Source organism: Argentina anserina, chromosome 1, assembly GCF_933775445.1.
Source record: "Argentina anserina chromosome 1, drPotAnse1.1, whole genome shotgun sequence".
Classification (NCBI taxonomy): domain Eukaryota; kingdom Viridiplantae; phylum Streptophyta; class Magnoliopsida; order Rosales; family Rosaceae; genus Argentina; species Argentina anserina.
The window spans coordinates 3,603,261-3,621,915 of NC_065872.1; the positions used below are offsets into that span (position 1 = coordinate 3,603,261).

At 40.4% G+C, this 18,655-nt stretch overlaps 4 protein-coding genes and 1 pseudogene across 5 annotated transcripts; 4 read left to right on the top strand and 1 right to left on the bottom strand.

Annotated features, from left to right (window-relative positions):
- The first annotated feature begins 323 nt into the window (after positions 1-323).
- LOC126783077 (lycopene epsilon cyclase, chloroplastic) lies at positions 324-3,678 on the top strand. The gene is made up of 11 exons (XM_050508468.1): positions 324-822; positions 903-1,068; positions 1,188-1,326; positions 1,402-1,512; positions 1,600-1,702; positions 1,826-1,969; positions 2,045-2,152; positions 2,340-2,436; positions 2,512-2,640; positions 2,957-3,089; positions 3,304-3,678. Exons 1-11 carry the CDS (start codon positions 514-516, stop codon positions 3,491-3,493), a joined length of 1,629 nt encoding a protein of 542 aa, XP_050364425.1. The 5' UTR covers positions 324-513; the 3' UTR covers positions 3,494-3,678.
- Positions 3,679-5,344: 1,666 nt separating this feature from the next.
- On the top strand, positions 5,345-6,747 carry LOC126783083 (UDP-glycosyltransferase 91C1-like; annotated as a pseudogene).
- A 562-nt stretch (positions 6,748-7,309) lies between these two features.
- On the top strand, positions 7,310-10,764 carry LOC126791532 (U-box domain-containing protein 34). 2 transcript variants are annotated; one of them, XM_050518030.1, is made up of 9 exons: positions 7,310-7,511; positions 7,628-7,752; positions 7,839-7,954; positions 8,204-8,325; positions 8,407-8,651; positions 8,766-8,855; positions 9,003-9,431; positions 9,698-10,450; positions 10,566-10,764. In XM_050518030.1, exons 1-9 carry the CDS (start codon positions 7,364-7,366, stop codon positions 10,752-10,754), a joined length of 2,217 nt encoding a protein of 738 aa, XP_050373987.1. In that variant the 5' UTR covers positions 7,310-7,363; the 3' UTR covers positions 10,755-10,764. The 2 variants fall into 2 exon arrangements, with proteins under 2 accessions (XP_050373987.1, XP_050374059.1); XM_050518102.1 differs by having other exon boundaries at positions 7,375-7,511; positions 7,631-7,752.
- Positions 10,765-11,051: 287 nt separating this feature from the next.
- Positions 11,052-14,175, bottom strand: LOC126793861 (glyoxylase I 4). The gene is made up of 5 exons (XM_050520492.1): positions 14,044-14,175; positions 12,138-12,270; positions 11,678-11,761; positions 11,389-11,592; positions 11,052-11,290 (listed from the first exon to the last, which is right to left on the bottom strand). Exons 1-5 carry the CDS (start codon positions 14,173-14,175, stop codon positions 11,202-11,204), a joined length of 642 nt encoding a protein of 213 aa, XP_050376449.1. The 3' UTR covers positions 11,052-11,201.
- A 1,301-nt stretch (positions 14,176-15,476) lies between these two features.
- LOC126805074 (protein ALP1-like) lies at positions 15,477-17,442 on the top strand. Its single transcript, XM_050532171.1, has one exon. It carries the CDS (start codon positions 15,569-15,571, stop codon positions 17,150-17,152), a length of 1,584 nt encoding a protein of 527 aa, XP_050388128.1. The 5' UTR covers positions 15,477-15,568; the 3' UTR covers positions 17,153-17,442.
- The last annotated feature ends 1,213 nt before the right edge of the window (positions 17,443-18,655 follow it).

Genomic DNA, 18,655 nt, shown 5'->3' on the forward strand with positions numbered 1-18,655 from the left:
TAAGAAAGAGGTGTGTTTAAAACTTCGGTGGCTTTCTGGAAATCCGCGAGCATACCAAACAAACATCAGATGCTTTTCGAATAGCCGAACAGAGTAACAGGGGGACAAAAAACACCCAGATGGCGTGACCGGTAAGTCGGCAAATTAGTTACCTGCCCCCCGCCAGCCGGAGCACACAGTCAGCGACAATTAATACACGTCCCGGTAAACTCCAATAAGAACTACCCACGTGACGATATCTGGATGACCTCGGCAAATTAAAGCGCACCATATAACTCCATTCCCTATCCGCAACGCCCCAAACAACCAATCAGCAGTGACAGAGCCCCCCCCTCCACCTTAACTGAGCTCGACTCCCCACACCTCCGTTCAAGCCCTCATTCCAACATTTTCCACACTTCCAGAACTACCCTTCACATCCTCAGAACGCTCCACAGTTTAAACTGGTGATGGTTTGAGTTGTGAACTTGTTAGCACAAAGTTCAAAGACTTCCCGGGGGCTCTGTTCCGGTCATGGACTGCGTTGGGATCGGAGCTCGGAACTTCACGGCAATGGCGGTGTCGTTTTGCCCTGTTGGGAGAAGAGGGCTTCTCCCGAGTGGTAAAAAGGAAGGTTCTTTCTTTCGGTACGGTGCTTTGTGTAACAAGCATTCTCTGCTTCGAGTCAGAGCAACCGCCGGAAGCGAGAGCTGTGTGGGTGTGGCTGTCAAGGAAGGGTTTGCTGATGAGGAAGATTACATTAAGGGAGGTGGGTCGGAGTTGCTTTTTGTTCAAATGCAGCGGAATAAGGCCATGGAGAAACAGTCTAAGCTCGCTGATAAGGTTACTGTCTCTCCTGTTGTTTTTGTTGCATGGTTGAATCTGAATTTAGATTCTCAATTTGGTGAAGTTTGTTAATGCAGCTACCGCCGATAGGCGGTGATGTATTGGATTTGGTGGTGATTGGTTGCGGTCCGGCGGGTCTTGCTCTGGCTGCAGAGTCGGCGAAGTTGGGATTGAAAGTTGGGCTGGTTGGCCCTGACCTGCCTTTCACTAATAACTATGGTGTTTGGGAAGATGAATTCAAAGGTAGTTGATTTATGATACATTAATGTAGTAATTTTTGGTACTCAAGTATCCAATTCAAAGCACCTGAAATTTGAAAACTCGGCTCACATTGGTCTTTGCTTTAAATTGTTACATTGCAGACCTTGGACTAGAAGGGTGTATAGAGCATGTTTGGCAGGACACCATTGTGTATCTCGATGATGAGAGTGAACCGATTTTGTTTGGTCGTGCCTATGGACGTGTGTGTCGAAATTTGCTCCATGAGGAGCTTTTGAGAAGGTGATCAGATTCTACATTTCTTCTCCATGATGCCTGTGTGCGATGCAGTGTTATAATTCTTATTGAATTTCTTAGGTGTGTAGAGTCGGGAGTTACATACCTTAGTTCAAGGGTGGAGAGTATTGTTGAAGGTAGCAATGGCCGAAGCCTTATAGCATGTGAGCATGGTATCGACATCTCTTCTAGGTATTGTTCAGTTCAGGTTTAGTGATGGTATACATGGTTTTATGCTGTTGTCGGACATTGTTTCAAACATCTAACACGATATTATAGGCTTGCTACTGTTGCATCAGGAGCTGCTTCAGGGAAGCTTTTGCAATATGAGGTGGGTGGTCCAAAGGTTTGTGTGCAGACAGCTTATGGAGTGGAGGTTGAGGTAGGGATAATGTTTCATTTAGCTAGGCCGAAATCAGAAAACATATATTTGATATGTGATAACAAGTTCCTCTATGGGGATCGATAACCAATAACTATACGTCACTTCGACTTTCAATTGCAGGTGGAAAATTATCCATATGATCCCAACTTGATGGTTTTCATGGATTATAGAGACTACTCAAAACAAAAGGTTTTAGGTTCGGAAGCAGAATATCCAACATTTCTTTATGCCATGGCCATGTCCGCAACAAGAATATTCTTTGAGGTTTGCTTAGTGAGCATTAGGTGTCTGTTATATTAGTTTAACCATGAACGAGTTATTTACAGGAAAAAATTGCAGGAAACTTGCTTGGCTTCAAAAGATGCCATGCCTTTTGATCTACTGAAGAAAAAGCTTTTCTCAAGGTTACAAACTCTGGGAATCCATATTGTAAAAACTTATGAAGAGGTAACTTCTATGGACAGACTACAATTCTTATATCTTTCTCTTCAAGAAGGCTGAAAAGGATTTAATGCGTATACCATGTGATGGACCGACAGTCTTCATTCATTAATAGAGGAGCTAAACTATGGTTTGATTTAGCTTCTCATCCCTCGTAATCAATCAGGGGCATAATTTTACATGATTAATGTAGGAATGGTCTTGGATTCCTGTTGGGGGATCATTACCGAATACAGAGCAAAAGAACTTGGCATTTGGTGCTGCTGCCAGCATGGTACATCCTGCCACAGGTACTAAAACCTATCAACCATCAATTTTTGCCTTTTCAGATATATATAACCAATGTAGTTTCTGTCAACAAGCAGGGTATTCAGTCGTGAGATCTTTGTCAGAGGCTCCAAAATATGCTAGTGTAATTGCAAAGATTTTGAAGCAGGATTACTCACAGACCAGTCTTAGCCGTCAAATAAGTAATCAGAATATCTCGATGCAAGGTATTTGAATCTCCATTGTACCTACGGAATACTAATTTGCTTAAAAAGGAACATTATGTCTCTCCGAAGTTCTCATTCTCCACTTGTTTGTTAACATCTAATTGCCTCCTGCATTTCATGAACTGATAACTCTAAATCAATTGAATTTTGCTTCTTTTATCTTCCTTACTTGGCTGGCAGACTACCTTTTGGTGATTCCAATTTAGACTGGCTTTTGATATGTAAGAGCTCATGTGTGCTGAGAGCCTGGAAGGCATAGTCTGTGGTCGATTTGGTGATATGCATTATATTTCATTTGATATAACTTTTTTTTCAGCTTGGAATACCCTCTGGCCACCAGAAAGGAAACGCCAAAGAGCGTTCTTTTTATTTGGACTAGCGCTCCTTGTGCAAATGGACATTGAGGGAATGCGAACATTCTTTGCTACGTTCTTCCGCTTACCTACTTGGTATGATTCCTATTATGCATTATATCCAAGCCTTTTCCTCCAAAATTCTTGCTCTACGGGATCGCTTTCTTCCTATACTGATCACAAGAACCATACATTATAGTCTAGCTCAACTCGAGAGCACATCGTCTCAAAATCTACAAGTACAAAGCTGTTTAATTCTGCTCTTAAAAATTACTTGAATAATGGATGGTGTTTGCTTCTTCCCTTGCAGGATGTGGCAGGGTTTTCTGGGGTCTTCTCTGTCCTCTGCTGATCTCATGCTCTTCGCCATATATATGTTTGTTATAGCACCAAATAGTTTGAGAAGTCGCCTTGTCAAACATCTTTTATCAGATCCTACTGGAGCCACCATGTTAAAAACCTATCTCACAGTAAACTTGAATTCCTTACCTGCAAGTTAGAACACAGTTTAGATCAATTGTGAGCCCAGCCACCCACTTCTTAGACGTTGCTTGTTTTTGTGTGTACATACTAAGTACTTACTCATTATAGGTCAATGGAGCAAATTGATAACGGGTCTCACCATTTTGAGAGTTTGAGAGTTGAGAGAGATGTGTTCACCAATTTAGAAAATAAATGTGGTTAATTACTGGTTAGTAAATTATAAGTGGATTTATGTTGTAACTATCAGTCTTAGCTATCGTATAATTCAATCACCTTCTTGTCTTATCCTTCATTCCTGCATGCTCGTCCTGTTGGAGAGGAGAGATCCCACATCTAAGAAGTGACAAAGAAAATAAAGCTTATAAGTGGGTGGATAATAACCAATTGTACCGAGACATTTTGTGATTAAAACCCAACACTTGTGAGGTGGCTAAGTTGGGACAATATCGGTACAGTTGGTCCACGAGCCACGCTTGTCCATGTTTAACATGGTATCAGAGTATGTCCCTCTCCAGTCGCGCCTCCAATTTTTCGTGGGCCCGAGTTGGGTGCCACTTTGTCATGTCATCGGAGGATTTCCGATTGGATAACCACTAAGTGTCGTTGGTTACTAGACCTTAGTTTCTTTCATCCCAGTATGTGAGATGTTAATCTGTCACGTGCAGACTTAAAAATTAGGTTGCACGTGAGGGGGCGTGTTGGAGAGGAGAGATCCCACATTTAATAAGTGATAAAGAAAATAAAGCTTATAAGTGGGTGGATAATAACCAATTGTACCGAGGCCTTTTGTGATTAAAACCCAACACCTGTGAGGTGGCTAAGTTGGGACAATATCGGTACAGTTGGTCCACGGGCCACGCTTGTCACTATTTAACATGTCTCACTCAACTCCATAATGAAAATTTTACTTGGCTCATGACACGATAAATTTCAGAACATGCAAAATACAGGTTGCTTACATGCATAGAACAAATGAAGCAAAGTTCAATCAACTTCAATGCGACAATACGAAACATAGGTCCTGTAGCTTAGCTAGGTGTGAATTTCATTCTACATTCTGAGTCTAATCAGATTCAGCAACCTAATATATGAAAATACCTATTCAGTTAATAACACTATTATCGTGTCCCTCCTTTGGCTTAACAACGCTTGTTTTTAATTGAGAACGTAGGATTGAACAGAGCAATACAGTGAGTGATCACTAGTCACAACTCACAACAACTAGCTCTCCAGAACCCTAGTACTTTTTTTCTTTCGAAATGAAGAAATTCATTGATAAAAGGCAAAGCCAAGGGAAAATTCTAGCCTACATTGTTGCATGTTATGCAGCAGCCTCATCCTCCACACATTATCACACACAACCCATGTGCATGTTATGACATCCAATCTATACCACACATCAGTGTATGTATAACATACACTGTACAGCAGATGAACCCAAAGCCATGAGCCTATAATATCAAAAGACTATGGCCTTAAATATACACATACCTCTTACTTTTATATATATACATCATCTAGTTCCGACGGAAGCATATTAAAGAAGATGGAAAGCTTCAAAACTGAAAAGGAAGGACAGTAACTAGTCACTCCCCTTCCTCGGCCTGCATGCAAAATCCAGAACCGGTCCCCTAGCTATCTACCTCCTCTTTTTACAGATCAATTTATCACTATACCGTCTATAATTATATGTATGATTGTGGATCACTGAAGGAGCATTACCACATATATATATACCCTACTAAACATTTTAGTGATTTTACAGAACGACGCTACTTTTCTGTGGGGACGTGCATGCTGATCGAAATGTGCATATAATCCTAGCTAGATCTATGGAACTCGATAAGCAACCATGGATACCAGAGAGCCACAATAACCAGAATATGCCTCTTCACATTGCCATGTTCCCATGGCTAGCCTACGGCCACCTCATGCCGTTTCTTCAACTTTCCAAGTTCCTAGCTCAAAAAGGTCACCGCATATCCTTTATCTCCACCCCTAAAAACCTCCACCGCCTCCCAACCTCCTCCTTGTCCCCACTCATCAAACTCATCGAGCTTCCGATGCCCGCCGTGGACGGCCTTCCAAACTCGGCGGAGTCCACCGTTGACATACCCATCAACAAAGTGCCTTACCTTAAAAAAGCCTACGACAAGCTCGAGCTTCCTCTCACGCAGTTTCTAGAACAATCCGACGTCAACTGGATCGTCCACGACTTCGCATCCCACTGGCTGCCCCGAGTTGTGACTCGCCTCGCGATCAACTCGGTCTACTTCAGCATCTTTAACGCCACCTCCATGGCCTTCTTAGGCCCGCCGTCGGAGATGGTCAGCGGCGAACGCCAGCAGCCCGAGGACTTCACCGTCGTACCGGAATGGATCGACCTCCCTAATTACAACGTGACTTTTAAGCTGTACGAAGTGGTCAGTCACTGGGACTGCATGGATGATCAGGTCTCCGATTTCGAGAGGGTCGCCGCCGCAATTGAAGGCTGCGACTTAGTTGTCACCCGAACCTGCCCCGAGTTCGACCGCGACTCCCTGAGTTTGCTCCCCAAATTGTACGGTAAACCGGTGCTTCCACTCGGGTTGCTTTCGCCGCTTTTGGAAGAGAACCAAGTGGAAGACGAGACGTGGCGGATTTTGAGAGAGTGGCTGGACGAGAAGAGAGAGAAGTCTGTGACATAGCACTAGGTACGGAGGTGACTCTGAGTCAAGAAGCCATGCACGAGTTGGCGCGTGGGATAGAGAAATCCGGATTGTGTTTTATTTGGGTGTTGGGGCATCGCCAGGTAGCTCAAGGTCCGGATGTCTTTCCGATCGGGTTTGAGAAACGGGTCGAGGGCCGGGGTTTGGTGTGGAGGGGTTGGGCGCCGCAGCTTAGAGTTTTAGGTCACGACTCGATTGGTGGTTTCTTGACTCACTGCGGTTGGAGTTCGGTTATTGAGGCGCTGGGGTTTGGGCGGGTGTTGGTTTTGTTTTCCGGGGCGAGTTCGGATCAAGGATTGATTGCGAGACTCATGCATGGTAAGCAAGTCGGGTTGGAAATACCGAGGGATGATCGAGATGGGTCGTTTAGTAGTGAAATGGTGGCAGAGTCGATCATAAGAGTCATGGTCGAGAAAGAAGGTGAGATACTCAGGGAAAATGCTTGGGCAATGAGAGGCATTTTTGGTAACTTGAGCTTGAACAATAAGTATCTAGATGAGTTCCTTAAGGTCCTCGAAACTTGGCCAGCTTTAGCATCTGGATAATAATCCAAGAAGTGTTGGAAACGATTTCGACTGCTATGAAATTTGACCAATTTGGAGCAGGCTGCTCCAGATGTGCCTTCTTGTAATTTATTTTTTTCGTAGGAAATAAAATGAAATACAACGTAAGTTTGATGTGTGCATTAACGTGAAAGTTGTATGCAGTATGTGCATTATAATTTATAAGAGTGCAGTTAGATAGTGAAAATGAAGCCTTTTGAGAATAAATAACAATGATCAACCTCACACTCGATTGAAACTCCAACGGCTCATTTAAAATTGGTGATATGCTATATCGTCTTCATATCAAATATGAACCACTCCAACAAGTGTAAATTCCAATACAGTAGTTTTGGACAATCATATTGTAGACGAATGAAGTAAAATGCTAGGCATTTGAATCAATGGAAAGAAAAGATTCACTTGTACAACAAAAAGTTGTATGATTTGTATCGTAAAAAACTAAATGGTATTTATAGAAATTCCAGGCCCAATCTAGAAATTCCCATTTATGAAGAGGACAGCCCAATAGAAGTCTAAGACGACTTCCACAGTCAACCCTCCAAACTTTAATATGAGTTTTCAATGAACAACAAAACATAACAAAACAAAACCCAGCCACCTCTCTGGTGCGACGATGACGTCAGTGGCCGTGGCGGTTAACGGCGGCGACGGAAACGGAAGCCGACGCGCTGTGAAGTGGGCGGTGAAGAATCTGATGCCCACAGCCGAGCGCTTCGTGTTGGTCCACGTCATGCCCAGAATCACTTCAATTCCAACACCATGTAATATAATATAACATCTCCCTCTCTCCCTCACTGAATTCATGCTCTGCTCTCCACTTGTGACTTGTGAGCTGATTATTGGTTGCTTTGGTGTTGGTTACCGTGGTCCTCTGCAGCAGGAGATCGCATCCCGGTGACGGAGCTGGACGCGGGTGTGGTGGGGATGTATGTGAAGGACATGAAGGACAAGTACGAGGAGGAGGTTTTTACTCCTTTGAAGAAGCTATGCAAGTCAAACAAGGTGAGTTTTGTCTTGTCTACGAAGATAGTTATGTCGGAATTTACTGTAGTGGGGGTAGTAATAGTAATCGGTAACTTCTTTTGTAGGTGGAAAAATTGGTATTGGAGGATGAGGTTCCTGCAAATGGGATTCTAAGTTTTATATCTCAGTCTGATATCAATTGTTTAGTTTTGGGTTCTAGCAGTTCTAATTACATAACCAGGTATGAGCTCAAGCATTGTCATCACCAGTTGCTGTTGGTTTTCTCTGAAGAATTTACTTAATAACCCGCGAGGAAAGAAAGAAGAGCAACAAGGTTTAGTTCAGATTTGACTGTTTGTTTGGGAACAATGAAGTCGACTGTAGCAATGTGTTGAGGAGGATCATAATTTTGAAATTTTTTAACTGCATGTGTACAAATTTGACATTTTTACTAGATTTGAGGCTAAGTGTATGTTCATGACTTGTTTAGGAAACTGAAAGGACCAGACGTACCAACAGCTGTTCTGAAATGTGCTCCTGAGAGTTGTGATATTCATGTTGTGTCGAAACAAAAAGTTGTCACAAAATCAGCTAGTCCCTCATTAGTTTGCGGTAGGTTATGCGAAGTTCTTGTTTCATAGGTGACAATAGTTGATACAGTTGTAATGTCGTTGATTTTCTGATCATGCTTAGAGACTAGTACTGCTAATGAGCTGTCTACTCAAGGAGAAGATGAGGGATATTCCAGAGAAGTTGGCAAACGGATAACTGGAAGTCGTTCTTCCTACGTAGATTCCACTGTTCATGAAGGTTATGGAGCACCGTCAATGTCCGACCTTAGTTTTCTAAGTTCTGAAGCTTTTACACGTACGGAATTTCCTGCAAGTGCTAGTGTGGATCAGGAAAGGAATTATCAGAACTCAGAAGAGATTGAGCAGGTAGTGCTGATTACTGTATTTGTACCAGGAGGTGGATTTTTGTTGTAGTATGTAGCAGATGTGGCGGTTTGATGATATTTAATATGAACCAAAATTCGGCTGTCATATGTGCAGATTGAAGTGGAACAGTTGCGTGCAGAACTGCAGAATACTCTTGGCATGTACAAACGAGCTTGTGAAGAGCTGGTACATGCCCAAAGCAAGGTAAGAAGTTAACTAATATTAGATTGCTAACATGACTTGTACCTATGCCACCAGAGAAAATAACAATGAACACTGCACTAGTAATGGGTTTGTACTGCATTCTTGTTAAATTTGAAGAAGATAAGTTTAACTTATCTAACTTTGCAGGTTCAACTACTTTCTTTTGAATGTCTTGAAGAAGCAAGAAGAGTGAATGCTGCTCTTGAGAGTGAGGAAAATTTGAGAATGATTGCTGCTGAAGACGCAGCAAAGCATCTGCAGGCCAGGAAAGAGATTGAGGAGGCAAAAGTTCAGCTCGCTAAGGAGGCTTATGAGAGGCAAGTTGCTGAGTTAATTGCCCTGAAAGAGTCAACAGGGAAGAAGGAATGTGTTGATGCTCTCTTCTCAAGTGACAATAGGTACAGAAAATACAGTAGGAAGGAAATAGAGGTAGCAACAAACTTCCTTTCAGAGACTAATGTGATTGGTGAAGGAGGGTATGGGAAAGTTTACAAGTGCAGTCTTGATCAAACCCCGGTAGCTGTTAAGGTTCTTCAGCCTGATGCAGTCGAGAAGAAAGAGGAGTTTCTGAAAGAGGTATACATATGATTTACTATTTGTGGCTCTTTATATGTTCTTGAATCTTGATATTTGATTTATCTCCAGGGATTGTTGGTTATAATTCATTTTAGTTCTCAATAGTCTTTAATTCTTTTTGCTAATGGTGCTATACTGAATATAGGACACTAATATGACATTTCTTATGAACAGTGTATAGATAATGTGAAGTGTCTCCTGAGATGAATCAAGATGCTGTTTTCGTCATGTAAATGGTCTCTTATTTTCTCTGCCAATTTTTGCAGGTTGAAATTCTTAGTCAGCTACACCATCCTAACATAGTTCTGCTTCTTGGAGCCTGTCCAGAGATCGGTTGTCTGGTGTATGAGTACTTGGAAAATGGGAACTTGGAAGATTATATCTCACACCACCGGAATGGAAAACCATCTCTCCCTTGGACTGTTAGGTTCAGGATCATTTTTGAAGTAGCATGTGGGCTGGCATTCTTACACAACTCAAAGGCAGTCCCAATTGTGCATCGAGATCTAAAACCGGGTAATATATTACTAGACAGAAACTACTTGAGCAAGATTGGGGACGTTGGGCTGGCTAAACTCATTACAGACATTGTGCCTGATAATATAACGGAGTACAGAGAATCAATTATTGCTGGTACACTCTTTTACATGGATCCAGAGTATCAGAGAACTGGCACATTTAGACCCAAATCAGATTTGTATGCTTTTGGGGTCATTATCCTCCAACTATTGACAGCACGGCACCCCAATAGGCTTATATACATTGTGGAAAATGCAATTGCAAATGGTTATTTTGCTGACTTCTTAGATGAGTCAGTCACAGATTGGCCACTAGATGAAACAGAGGAGTTGGCTGAACTTGCATTAAGGTGTTCAAAGCTTAGATGCAGGGATAGACCGGATCTTGAAACTGAAGTTTTGCCTGTTCTCAAAAGACTGGTCGATATTGCAGATTCTAGTTCTAAGATTGAGAGAAACCATGATGATGCACCAAGCCACTACTATTGTCCGATACTTCAGGTAAAGTGTTGTGAGTAGTAAAACAAAAATATTGAAGCATTCTAGATTTATTTCTCTGTAATTTTGAGTGCGTATCATTTCTTGCTTGTCTTGATGCATCTGGTGGTTACTGTAGGAAATTATGGATGATCCCCACATTTCAGCTGATGGCTTTACCTACGAGTACAGAGCAATCAAAGCATGGCTTGACAAACACAATGTATCCCCAGTTACAAGGCTTAGACTTCACCATTCTGAACTAACTCCTAACCATACATTGCGCTCAGCTATACAGGAATGGAGGTCCTCAAGCGTATGTGGATAGATGATTTGATTATCCATCAGTCTTGCGAGCTTTCCAAAACAGAAACTAAATCTCAGGTTTAAATGTCTTATATTTTAACTTGGATGATCAGATGACAATGAGCATTCAGAGTTTGTATTCATCACAGATCAAAAGAAGCATATATTAGAATTAGGGTTTTAGGTTACAAACAATTCTGCGATGTAATTATTGTATACACACAATCAGATGAAAGCACACCATAGAACAATGTTTTCACACAATGCAGCAATCTATAATACCTTTTTCAAGAATGTATAGATAGCTGAGTACTCCATTAGCCTATATAACAGTCATTGTTCAAATGCAAAATCATCTGTACATAACTACATGATGTATAATCTCTATCATTGCCTGAATATAATGATACCCCTGAAGGCATTATCAATATCACAATGTGATACTATGGGTGCTGCAACATGTCAGCCATCAGAACTGTGCAAATTCCAGAGCATTTTCATCTGGATCTCGGAAAAAAATCGCTGGCCTCCCAGACTTGCTAAGCGTGTATGGAATACCTGCATCAGAGATAATTGCAAAGTAAGCCATCAGCATTCCTTCCAAAACCGTTCATTCACATATGAAATGAACTTCAGATGAGGAAAGAAAAGCTTGCCAGCTTCATCAAGGATTGCTTTCAGCTTCGACACATCCCGAATCTCAACACAAGTGTGCCTGTCACGGCCTCCATGCTCAGGTCTTCCGGTTAGAGGGTCAGGATTGGGAAGCTCCATGAGGTGAATCATCTCAGAACCCACCCGTAACCAAGCCCCCCTATAGGGGAGTTTATCATCTGGCCTAGCCTCATTTATTTCAAGACCTATTGTACAGATTTTCATAAACCAAGTTATTAACCAAGTAGGTGATGATGCATAAAATAAGCTCCGAGGTTAACTATAACATACCAAGAATGTTCTGATAAAAGTCTAATGACCTCTCCAAATTCTCACACAAGATTCCAACATGGTGGAGACTAACTAGTCCATAATCTATACCAGTATCAACAAATGAACACGTAAGAATTCAAAGCACACTGAGAACAAAACTTGCATACGCTCAACAAACCCAAAATCTGAGAACTATGAAAACACATATAGTAATCAAACATTCAAACCAAGTGATTGTCTTCAGCATTAACCGACTGTTTCTCTAGTACATCTCCTCCAGTCTTAGATTTTGTCACAAAACAAAGCCAATCTCGTCTAAAATATCTCTGGGGAATTCTGGTGGGTGAGTTTGTGTTGAGCTTAAAATGATCTTTCTGCCAAGAAATGGAAGAACACTATAACATCCAGTCAACTCTAAAAGAAGAGAAGCAGATAAAATATGCAGTCTTTATAATTGGAAAGAGATGATAAGAGATACCTTGTGTTGGAGAGTGATGGTTGGGGTTGGGCTGAGAAGGGAAGCCATGAAAGAGCTGCTGCTCATCTGGATTCTTGTCTATTTGGTTCACTACGCACCACCCACTATACTTAGTTACCCAATACAAATTCCCCTACAAATTCACGGCACAAAGAAAAATCCGGAGCCGACCAAAATGTATGCTTTTGTCTTTTTTTTTTCATGAGCTTTTAATATGCTAAAATACTAAAAATAGTGTGGATATATCATGTTACAATAAACAAAACATTATAGAATATTTTTATTTTTTTGGTTTGACTTGTACCAAAAAATATATTCTATAATGTTTTGTTTACTGTAACATAGTAACATTACTAACCACTAATGATTTCCTTATTTATCGATTAATCTAACACTATTGAAGTTTCTGTCCACAACATATGATCATTGATCAAGGTTTACAACAATTCACAATATTAGAAGTCCGAGTTGTGGGATTACAATTCAGTTTTGAGTATTTGTGGACCAAATTGTATGAAGTGTACAGATTACAGTACACAACGAATTCCATCGCTAGAAGCTGGATTTGAGGTTGTTAATGAGTAAAACTATAGAGGTCATTGACTTCAATGGTATGTCTCATCTCTCTCAATTATATTAATTTAATTTTGATACGTCAAAGAAGAAAACGTATTTGTAAGTCATAAGAAAAAACGAGGGTTTGTAAAAGTCTGTTGACGTACATGAGTTATAATTTTCAAATTTTTATATTGGGTTTTCACACTAAACATATACGATATGGCTAATACGTACAATATGAATCTAAGGTTAATCATAAGATACGGGTTACATATACAATGAAATGTCAACCAATTGTTATATGATTCAGGGTGTATGTACTATACCCAGTCTTGGTCGTATTAATTTGTTGATGGGTTTAATTAATGTAACACTTGTAATATGCTAATGTATGTTGACTATGGCCACTTGTTCAACGCAAATGAGGATGGCAATGTCTCCTATCTAATTTCTGTGCAGGTCAATAAATGATTATGAATTGATTTCTGCAGGTAAAAAAATTGAGCCAGGAAACATCTATTTCAGAAAATATCACTCGGAGACTCGGATTTTTTTTTTTCAGAATCAATTCCTTTCATTTATGACAAAATTGGTTAACTTAGGAAGAATCAAAATTAATCCTCACACTCTCTAGATAGAGAATCAAACTTTACAATGAAATCACTTAGGAAGGATCCACACTCATCATTACAACTCTGTCTTTATCTCATTTAACTAAAACCATTTGGATTACATCTTGAATACAATGTGCGGGAATAACACAAGTAGTGTGCAACTGTGCATATTGAATTTCTATCATAAAAATGCAGTACCAAATAGTTATACGTTCAATTATAACATGAATGCAACTCTGAACAATGTATGAAGAATATGAAGAGAATTAAAAAAATTCAGGCGTGTTAAGCTCGTGATCAACATAGAAGCCTCCGAACATCACATTACAAGTAGAGTGAATGATTGTTGCCTTAGAATATAAACTTAGGGGGGTGTATTCAACTCTGATTTCAAATGATTCTGATTGAATTATTATAATCAATGGATTCTGAAAAATCTATAGATTATTTCAACTCCACATAAATTCAGCCAGATTTCATTGTATTGTATTGACCAGATTTGTCTTGATTTGCTTGGATTTCACAAGTGCATATATGATTTTTATATTATTATTAAATAATAAAATATAGAACATGGAGAATTAATAAGTTGGTTTTCTTTTTTAACAAATTACAAAATGATAATGTATTTTACAAAGTAATAAAAATATAAAAACAACCAAATATTATATAGTGAAAATTGCAAAGATAATTATAAAAGTACATTAAGAGGTTGTATACTCATTCATTCCGACCTCATTGTCATCATAGTCTTCATGATCCCTCTTATTCGCATTGTCCTCATTATTTTCATTCGCATTGCCTTCAATATCATTGTTATCTTCTTGACTTTCATTATCACTATTCCGTGGTCTATTTTCCCACATAGCTTCAGCAATAGTTTCCGAGCATTAGCCTCTGCTCTTTGTTGTAGCTGACTTTGAGAAAGTAGTTCAAGATTCTCGTCTTCCATATCAAGTTCTTCATTATTTTCTATTTCAGGAGAAAATTAATCGGAACGACATTCTTTATTGCAACTATTAGTACAATTATAAAAACAACCATCATTTCTTTTTTGCCTACAACAATTATACCAAATCACAAGAAAACCCCATTAAATTGATTTGAGCAATTAAAATAAAACACATGATTAAAATAAGAACATAAAAATTTTCGATCTTGTTGAGAGAGAGAGAGAGAATACATCAAAATCTCATGTTTAGATGCTTGATTTCTAACAAGCATGATATAGTGTAAAAATACTTCAAAATCCAACAAAATCAACTAATAAATGAAATCATTCAAAATCGATTGATTTTTGAATACCACCAGAATTCATAGGAGTTTTTGAAATCTTAATTGAATACCTTGAGATTTCAATGGATTGTTTAAAATCTTAATTGAATACCACAAGATTTCAAAAGATTCTTCAAATACAAGAAAATCCTATAGAATCCTAATTGAATACAACCCCCTTAATCATAGTCATCTTGACTTTATCAACTTAATCATAATGTTACCAATCTAAACATATACGTATCGAGTGCAAATGATTACATCAATATATGTTATGACACACATCTTAACTTATCAATCACGACATCTTGTCGTTCTCTCCAGAATACTAGATCAACTACAATATTGTGTACAGTCTAAATTACTACACCTCCCGACATAACTTCTAACACCTCGATCGTAAAACTTTCTCCAAACTTACCGTCTCAGGCTGAAAAACAGATGGTGTGAAGCTTTACTTTCGGGTGAAGTAAATAGTAAAATATAAAATAGTAGCCAGTGAAATCTACCGAGGGGAAACCTTAGCCAAACAAAAGTAGCTTAGCACAAGAAGTAAAAGTGGGTATTAACAATCTCCTTCTTTTGGCTCTTTCCTCCCCAAAAACGAAACTTCTCACCCCCTCCGCCTTTTTTCCCAACGTTTTTATTTTTTTAACAAAACTATCAAACCCCACAATAAACCAAAAAAGAAAAAGAAAGAAAAAGAAAGGAAAACCCCGGATCCCATAGACAACCGCGTAAAAGCTCACTTCTCTACTTCTCTCTCTAAAATCCAAACAAAGTCAAGTCACCGTCAAAACCCAAAAGCTCACCGCGTTCACACTGCGCACACGCTTGCTTCTCCAGCGACTCGTATATATACAGACCCGAGTCCACCTTCCATCTTCACACTCTCCTCATCTTCAATCCTTCATCACCATTTTCCTCAAACACTTTCACACCCAACAAACACCTCAAGTTTCTCTGTTTCTCTGATTCGCACTCATGGAAGTCACCCCTTTCACATTTCTTAATCAAGAAGAGGACTTGATGAACTTCTTCAGCTTATATCCCGAGATGCAGGACTTCGAGATGAATGCCACTACTACTGCTGCTGCTGCTGCTAATCCCGTTTTGGGGTTGAAGAAGCGGAGGAAGATCGAGGAAGAAGATAACAATGGGGCCGAGGAGGAAATGAAGAAGAGGATACCCTTCACTGACATCCTTACATCGTTGATGATACTAGACGAGGAGGAGAAGCAAGAGCAAGAACTCTACTTTGCTCAATCCCAGCAGCAAACGGAGAATCTCGAAGCCAATTACAAGAAGAAATCGGAAGCAATGAGCCAGTATTACTCTGATTTTCAAGAGAGCAATGCCCAGTTGAACAACTTGGAGCAATCCCGCGGCAAAAGGAGCAGAGGAGCTGCTTTTGCCGCGGCCGCCGCCGCAGTGGCCGCCTCCGACACTAATACTAGCCTGGCGGCCACCGCGGAGGGTGGGGCTACCTCCGTTGCGGCGGGGCCGCACCGGAGGCTGTGGGTGAAGGACAGGTCTAAGGACTGGTGGGAACTTTACAACGGCCCCAATGTCTCCGAGGAGGATTTCCGGAAGGCGTTTAGGATGAGCAAGGCCACATTCAACATTATTTGCGAGGAGCTCGACTCCGCCGTGACCAAGAAGAACACAATGCTGAGGGATGCAATTCCGGTGCGGCAGCGTGTCGCCGTCTGCATATGGAGGCTGGCCACCGGGGAGCCCCTCCGTCTAGTTTCAAAACGATTCGGCCTCGGCATTTCCACCTGCCATAAGCTAGTTCTTGAAGTCTGCTCGGCTATCAAGACTGTTTTGATGGAGAAGTATCTCCACTGGCCAGACGAGCACACATTGCAGGGGATCAAAACCGAGTTCGAATCTATCTCCGGCATTCCTAATGTTTCCGGCTCCATGTACACGACTCATGTCCCAATCATAGCGCCCAAAGCAAGTGTAGCAGCCTACTTCAACAAGCGCCACACCGAAAGGAACCAGAAGACTTCTTACTCCATTACAGTTCAGGGTGTGGTTGATCCTAAAGGCCTCTTCACCGACATTTGCGTCGGCTGGCCTGGTTCTATGCCGGACGACAAGGTGTTGGAGAATTCAGCTCTCTACAAAAGAGGGAGTTCCGGCCAATTGAAGGACGTTTGGGTTGTCGGAAACAAAGGCCACCCACTAATGGATTGGGTTTTGGTTCCCTACACCCACCCGAACTTGACATGGACGCAACACGCCTTCAATGAGAAGATTGGGGGCATTCAAGGAGTTGCTAAAGACGCATTTGCTAGGCTCAAAGGGAGGTGGTCTTGTTTACAGAAGAGGACTGAGGTGAAGCTGCAGGACCTGCCTGTGGTGCTCGGGGCTTGCTGTGTGCTACACAACATTTGCACCATGAGGAACGACGAGCTCGACGCCGAGCAAAAATACGATCTGTTTGATGATGAGATGGTCCCTGAGATTGGTGTGAGGTCTGCTGGTGCAGTTCAAGCTAGGGATCACATTGCTCATAACTTACTTCACCATGGTCTTGCAGGCACTGCGTTTCATTAGTCATTTTGGTTCTGTTACATTCTTGTATCAGCTTTAGTTATGTGTAGTATTTACCCGGTGTGGTATAGAAGATGGTATAGTTTGGTTCGTCGGATAATTTTGTGTAGAAGAACAGATGTCCCCTGTGATATAATAGTTCCTTTTTAATTTCTCCTATATGACTATGATTGACTACAACATGTTGAGACTTGATAATTTCAGCTTCTGATATCATCATCATCAAGTGTCAACCATATCATCCGGGTTTGTAATCGCAAAATTCATAAACAATCACTATTCCAATAGCGAAATCATGAACAACGACTAATCCAACGACTCTCAAATATGGAAATAATCTCTTTTGGGGGAAATAAAAGTTTGAAGTAGGCAATTGCTTGGGGAGTTGGAGTACCAGGTTTGACAGCATTCGTGATGGCAGCATCAGAGCCCCTATTTTTCAACATTGCAGAAAGCCATTTTGGCTGTCAGTTTACTATTAGATTTTTGTCAAACTTTCACTGTGAAATTAAACGCGTTATGCCTTATCTTTTTGGCACCACCAACATTATGATATGACCTTTGATTTGTTTTCAGATTGGTAAACTAGTCTCCCTCTGCTCATTGACCTCAACAAAGCCTTCGTCGGCATTCGATTCGCATTGTCTCTGTTGAGCTTGAGACTGATGGTTTCTTGGTATAATGAGCTTCATTCGACCTATTTATCGAAACAAAGGAAATTAGGTGTATAATATCATTGGTTGTATTTACTTATGCATCTTTTGTCTTCAATACTATACGATGTAGGCAAACAGTTGTGTATCTTTCATCAATATCATCGGTTGTATACAACCATGTATGTATTTGTTTAACGCATGAAGAATCATTTTTTGGTTACTCACTCAGCTTTTTCTTATTGCTCATGAATCATGATGCAAAAGAGAGTTAGTTGTCTAATTACATTGAGGACAAAATAAAAATCATCTCTAATAAGCTTTTCTTTAATATTTTCGCCTGTATAAAATTGTCTCTTTAATCGCATGAAGAATACCGCATGCATACGTTTATCATTTTAATCACATGAAGGTTAACCCTGCCTTATCTAATTTCACTTCTCCACTACTTGTGAATCATAACGCAAACTAGATTAGCTGTGCGATTATATTGAGGACAAACAAAATCTTCTTAATCTACTATACTTTTCTTGAATACCATCGGCTGTATTTAACTGTGTCTTTTTCTTCTTCAATACCACAAAATGTATACAGCTATCAACTATGTGTCTTTCAAAGTTTCAATTTCATACCAGTAATACTAATTCCAGTTTTATTTTTGAGCTTCGGCACCAATGACACTTTGCATTTGCAATTTTGCATCTAACCTGCAAATTAGTTTATGAAAACAGTTTGCTGAGATGGTGTCACTGCTGACGGTTGCTATACAAGTACGACATCCATGACTCCCATCAATCGATTTCCAGGGCAATTGTCTCCAACCAAAATGGTCCAAGCTGTTGTTTATGGGTCA